General features: G+C 45.8%; 1 protein-coding gene across 1 annotated transcript in view; it reads right to left on the bottom strand.

Moving 5' to 3' along the window:
* Positions 1–5947, bottom strand: part of USP50 (ubiquitin specific peptidase 50) — a 13694-nt gene extending 7747 nt beyond the window's left edge. Inside the window, exons 1-4 of the mRNA XM_008053242.1 lie at positions 5895–5947; positions 3742–3936; positions 3248–3443; positions 91–300 (exon numbers count right to left, since the gene is read on the bottom strand). Of these exons, the coding sequence (XP_008051433.1) occupies positions 91–300; positions 3248–3443; positions 3742–3936; positions 5895–5947 (654 nt within the window). The remainder of the gene's footprint in view (positions 1–90; positions 301–3247; positions 3444–3741; positions 3937–5894) is intronic.
* Between the last annotated feature and the right edge of the window lie 523 nt (positions 5948–6470).

The following is a 6470-nucleotide window of genomic DNA, read 5'->3' as shown; positions in this document are numbered from 1 at the left end:
AAAAAAAAAAAAAAAAAAGGTAGAAAACTCTGAGAGAATCCAGGGCTGAGAGTGTAGCTAGACAAAAGTATCCAGGAACAGAGTCCCTACCTGAAGGGAGCAATCATGTTGGTACGGAATGGGGAGCGAGAGCACAGTGAAGACTTCGTTCTTGTAGGTGCAGTTGTCACACTTTAAACACGTGATGCTGTAACTGAGCTGCCCTTCAAACAGCCGGGTGATGATGGACGTCTCGCTGGTAATTACCTTCTTGCAGCGTCTCTGTGTAGATCTTTTCTCATATGCTCTTCTTCGGTGGTACTAGATCAAGGAACAGATCCCCCCCAGATCAACGATTGGTTCTCAAAAAAAAGTTTTTAATAGAATGACTGATTTTTTAAAAAATCTATCAGGATGCTACACTACCACCAGAAACCACTTAGTTTGGGGTTCAGACAATTCATAGAGTAAGATCTTCTTGAAAGTATACATCATGTATAATTTCTTATAATACCGAAATTTCCCTTTTTTAAGTGAAGTTGAGGAATGAAGACATCCTAACTCTGGTAAAACGCACGTCTGTGGTCCCATAAGCTGACAACCTACTGACACTGTGGTGTAGGGCCCTGGAGCTAGTTCTGTTACCCAGACTGGAGTGCAGTGGCCGCTCCCGGCGATGCTTCCGCCTCAGCCTTCCAAGTAGCCAGAATTACAGGCATGCACTACCACGCCCAGCTGATTTTTTGATTTATTGTAGAGATGAGGTCTTGCTGCCCAGGCCGTTCTTGAATCTGTGGGCTCATGCAATCCACTCACCTCAGCCTCCCAAAGTGCTGGGATTACAGGCTGAGCCACCGAGCCCAGCTCTGGAGCTAGTTTCCAAGAGAGTAAGTGAGCTGTTCAACCAGCTTCAGGTCATGCAAGCAGATCTAGAGGTAAAATGAAGGAATCCCATCTTTCCTCCCACCAGTCCCTTCAGTTATGCTTCCTACTCTTTTCTCCTTTCATTTAAAGAAAATATTTATTTAGTTAGTTAAGGCCTCGCTCCGTCGTCCAGGCTGGAATGCAATGGCACAATCATGGCTCGCTGCAGCCTTGACCTCCTGGGCTCAGGTAATCCTCCTTCCTCAGCTTCCTGAATAGTTGGGACTGCAGGTGTGAGCCACCATGCCCAGCTTTCTTTCTTTCTTTCTTTCTTTCTTTTCTTTTTTTGTTTTTTAAGAGAGGAAGTCTAACTATGTTGCCAAGTCTGGGGAAACACTTTTAAAAAAGAGTGAGTCTTATATTCCTAAGGCAGCCCGATTGAACTAGCCTCGTGGCCTGGCTTGAATCTAGCTCATACTCAGGAACAGCCATTTGTGGAGCACTCTGAATGTTCGGGGATTTTGGAGCCTCAGTGGAATATGCATTTTTAAGATGCTTCACTCCACAGCCGGCTCTAATGGAGCTATGCTCACCAATCCAGTTTGGCTTGCTGCTTTCATCACGCTGTTTGCTGCCAAGGTCTTCCACCCTGACGATAATTTGATGCCCCTAATTCCTAGTTTAGTCCTGGGAACTAGAATGCGGTTTATTTCAGATTGACCACAGATGCGGACACAGGGATTTTTGCTGACCACCACCCTCTCCTCTGGCTAAAAAAAAGTGCTTCCATGAATATCTTGTTATTACTAAAAATGAAAAGGGAACTAAGGATTGCAAATGGGAATGATTAATGGCTATAGTTTATGATCATTCTGCTGGCCATTTCCTGGATATTAGGTGTGCAGTGAGGTAACATTGGCACAAGGACATGCATAAAGTCAATGACGTGTCTTCTCTCTGAAGATAAATGTGTGGGTCTCAAACCAAGACTAAGGACAATGAGTTTTGTAAATGAAAGCAAAACCTCCAGAGGAAGTGGTGATTTCATATTTAATTAAAGGTATGTCCTAATCTAATAAAGAACTCAGGTTAGGCATGCTTCGTATGAAGATGAAATTTTGCAGTGCATAGCTCTGTCCCTTAATCCAATACTAAGCTTAATATATTCATGGATTTGTAGGTGCCAAGAAAAGTTAAAGTTCTACATGTCATTTCCCATGAAGAATATATTTTTATTTTAAGAATGTGGACTTCAGCCGGGCTCGGTGGCTCAGCCTGCAATCCCGCGCCTTTGGGAGGCTGAGGTGAGTGGATTACCTGAGCCCGCGGGTTCGAGACCCGCCTGGGCAGCGAGACCTCATCTCTACAATAAATCAAAAAATCAGCCGGGCATGGTAGCGCATGCCTGTAATTCCGGCTACTTGGAAGGCTGAGGTGGAAGGATCGCCGGAGCCCAGCAGGTCGAGGTTGCGGTGGCCGGGAGCGGCCACTGCACTCCAGTCTGGGCGACAGAGTGAGACTCCAACTCAAAAAAAAAAAGAACGTGGACTTCACTTTTAAAGACTAGGCAGGGTGCAGTAGCTCAGCCTGTAATCCCAGCACTTTGGGAAGCCGGAGGTGAAAGGATTGCCTGAGTCCGGGGGTTCCAGACCAAGCTGGGCAACTTGGTGAGACTTCATCTCTACAATAAATCACAAAAACTACCCGGGCACAGTGGCGTGCATCTGTAGTTCTGGCTACTTGGAAGGCTGAGGTGGAAGGACTGCCTGAGCCCAGCAGGTTGAAGCTGCAGTGGCCATGAGTGTGCCACTGCACTCCCAGTCTGGTGACAAGAGTGAGACTCCAACTAAAAAAAAAAAAAACCTAGCCCATGTAGTTTACATTTTATTTTTATTTTTTGGAGACGGCTTCTTGCTATGTTGCCCAGGCTGGAGTACAGTGGCTATTCACAGGCTTCATCATAGCTCACTGCAGCCTCAAATTTCTGGGCCCAAGCAATCCTCCTGCCTCAGCCTCTGGGTAGCTGGGACTACAGGGGCGAGCCACATCATCTGGCTTCACGCAGCTTTTATTTGCAAAGGAAACTAGATTAGTGGTGTCCACACCTGGGTGATCACTGAACTGTGAAGTGAGCTTCTCAGAAGACAACCCTAAACATTCTAACTCAATACTGTAGTAAATGCCTTAGAATCTGTGTCATAAAATCTTCCCAGTGATTCTGATGATATGTAAGTTTGGTAAATACAGTTATACATTCAAATACTAACTTGAATATTCTCCCAGCACCCAGCACAGTGCTTAGCACAGTGTAGGTAGTATTGGCTGAATAAATTCAAGAGTAAAAAATGGAAGGTGCTGACAAAGCTGCAGGCCTACCCTATTTCAAGGTCATTATTCTACTCACCTTTTTCAGAGCTTCATGAAGTTCATTCAGGACATAGATCAAGAATTCTTGAGCATCTTGTTGTGTCTTTTTCAGAAAAGCTGGGCAGAGGTTGCCAAGTGTTGCCTGAAATAGTGCTGGTGAGACACAGTCTGTGTCTCCAAGCCACATGTCTGTCATCAGGTAGGCAAAAGCAGTGGCAACCTCGCTGCAATCCCTTGAAAGAAGGAAGGGGTGTGTTTCTGGCTGATTTAATGAAAAGAGTCACTGAAGCAGGGGGAATTGGTCCCGAAATGGAGCTTCCTTCATTTCCTAATTGCCCTTCTTGCTTTATTAAGAACTGTTACCTAGATCTACTTAGTTCTTAGACCTGCTTACCTGGATCTGTTGTCTGGGGAGCTACACCCTCTACTGACTTGTTTAGCCTTTAATGGGGACCCCAGAAAGTCCCTTCCCTAACCTCACCTGTAAGGAACTGGGAGGGGGCTGGGCTGCGGGGATGCAAATAGTCTTACTTTTGAAGTGCCGCGATGTACTTTCCGGAGAGAAAGTATTCCACCAGCGGCGAGATGCTGCAGAGACACTGTAAGATGGCGTTCATGTAGCATGTGTTGCCCAAGTTCCGCAGGCCCGTCACGCCCTGGAAATGGGGCCGGTCCTCTTCAGCCTCCTTAACTGCAGGCAGAGCACCGTGGTCTGTGCACTCTGAGCTGTGTTGGTGCCACATGGGAAGAAAGTGTTTTGGGGGAACAAAATATGTACGGATGACAATAAGCCTTTCTCAACGTCAGGAAATGAAGAATTTTTGCCAAGACTTCCTTCGGACACATTTCCTACCAAGGGCAGAAGTATTGGCACTTGGAGTCTGGTACTCTGAACGAAGCCAAATACAATAGGAAAAATTTCTTCCGTAAACCGAAGTAAGACAACTGAAAATACCAGCCTCTCAGAGTCCCAGAATTGCTTGGTTAAAAGCGCAAACTTTCCCACTAAATACCAACTTTTTTTTTTCTGGGCGGTAATTGTCATTAGTAATAATAACAGTAGATAATAGTTAATAATAACAATAGCGATCATGTATTGAGCCTGCTAATATGTGAAGTACTTGCATTCTTCCATTAAATTATTTCAACAATTGTATGGGACAGGAAGAAATTTTTTTTTTTTTTTTTTTTGTAGTTGGAGTCTCACTCTGTCGCCCAGACTGGAGTGCAGTGGCCGCTCCCGGCCACCGCAGCCTCAACCTGCTGGGCTCCGGCGATCCTTCCGCCTCAGCCTTCCGAATAGCTGGAACTACAGGCGCGTGCTACCACGCTCAGCTCATTTTGATTTATTGTAAAGATGAGTCTCGCCAAGTGGCCCAGGCGGGTCTCGAACCCGCGGGCTCAGGCAATCCACTCACCTCAGCCTCCCAAAGGCGCAGGATTACAGGCGGAGCCACCAAGCCCGGCTAGGAACAATTATTTTTAAATCCCATTTTACAGATAAGATGTCAGGTTTAAGTGGTTACTAAGGGATGTGTGGTATGTACAAAAAAAGATATCTGTCCATCTACCTACTTCCCTCTCTATCATCTACCTATCAAGAGTTATTTGGGGCTGGGTGCGGTGACTCAAGCCTGTAATCCCAGCACTTTGGGAGGCTGAGGCAAGGATCGCCTAAGCCCAGGGGTTTGAGACCAACCTGGGCAACGTGATGAGACGTCATCTCCACAATAAATCAAAAAATTAGCAGGGTATGGTAGAGCGCGCCTGTAGCTCCAGCTACTCGGAAGGCTGAGGCGGAAGGATCGCCGGAGCCCAGCAGGCCGAGGCTGCGGTGGCCATGAGCATGCCACTGCACTCCAGCCTGGGCGACAGAGTGTAACTCCAACTCAAAAATAAAATAGTACACATATACGTATGTATGTGTGTACATAAATATGTAAATATACATATACACATACATAGGAGAGAGGAAGAACATAGACATTGTAAAAATACAGATCTTAGTTTAAATTCTGACGATGTCAATTACTAGGTATATGATCTGGTGCCTTTTTCTCATCTATTAAACGAGAATAATGTCATCTGCCTTATAATACTGTTGTGAGGATTATGCAGGTACAATACAAGGTGCTTGGCACAGATTACACAGTCAATAAATGGTAATTTTTTTTAAAGTTTAAAGGCACTGATCTGGGATGTCCTTTTCAGTAACCTGTAGAGTAGGGTGTTCACATGAGTTGGCCAGACACGTACAGAGAACGCTGGGGGCCTCCTCTAGCACAGAGCTTCCTTTTGTGATATTTTGCGTCTCATACCAGGCAGCCCAGTATCTTCGTTCTTTCTCATTTTTTCCTGCCCTGGATCTAAAACTGGGACTCCTCAAGACAGCTACCTCACCTCATACTTCCACTTACAGTTATGCCAGTTTGAAAAGTGTTCACTGTTTCACGAGTGGTCATTTTCACTTTTGCTTACTGATGTCATGGGAGGCTTTGGACTGTCACGCTTTAGGAGGTGCATGTACCTAGTGCTGAGATATTAGAGAGTATCTTCCTTTTGAGGGAACTCCCATGGGTCAGACCTGGGAGAACCCTTCTAAATGCAGCATGTATCCCTTGACCCCTTGAGCATGGCTCTCCCCCCAAAGCTTGTCCAGAAAGCTGTAGTAGGTAAAGACTCACAGGATATAGTAGACGCCGAAGTCATCTGCAGGGAAACACCGCTGAGAAGTCATCTTAATGGAACCACGCTGGGCTTTCACTTCTATTCAGTAGCGGCATCTAATCCTTTTAACTTCATTTCCCCAAGCCTGTTACTCGGTTTTTTGTTTTAAGCAAGTTACACACTCCTCCCCACTGCCATTAGCTGCAAGTTGAGTTTCACCTGTATCAGGCACCCTTCCAACCTGGATTTTTCCATACATCATAATCCTTCCCATTCACTCTCAAGGTTCTAGCATGTTGCCATGAAATACTGTTACTTGGTTGTTTGAAATGCCTTAGAAAGATTAGGCTTCGGAGAATGATCTGAGACTGGGCACAGTGGCTCACACCTATAATCCCAGCACTTTCAGTGGCCAAGACGGGAGGATCACTTTTAGGCCAGGAGTTTGAGACAAACCTGGGCAACATAGTAAGACCTTGTTTCCAAAAAAAATGTAAAAAACAAAACAAAACAGGCAAGGCTCAGTGGCTCAGTGGGAGGCCGAGGCGAGTGAATTGCCTGAGCCCGCGGGTTCGAGACCCACCCGGGCAACT

The sequence above is a fragment of the Carlito syrichta genome, unplaced genomic scaffold (genome assembly GCF_000164805.1).
Source record: "Carlito syrichta isolate Samal-C Ts95f unplaced genomic scaffold, Tarsius_syrichta-2.0.1 Scaffold287982, whole genome shotgun sequence".
NCBI classification, from domain to species: domain Eukaryota; kingdom Metazoa; phylum Chordata; class Mammalia; order Primates; family Tarsiidae; genus Carlito; species Carlito syrichta.
Note: the sequence above shows the minus strand (reverse complement) of the source record. Positions and strands in the feature narration are given on the sequence as shown.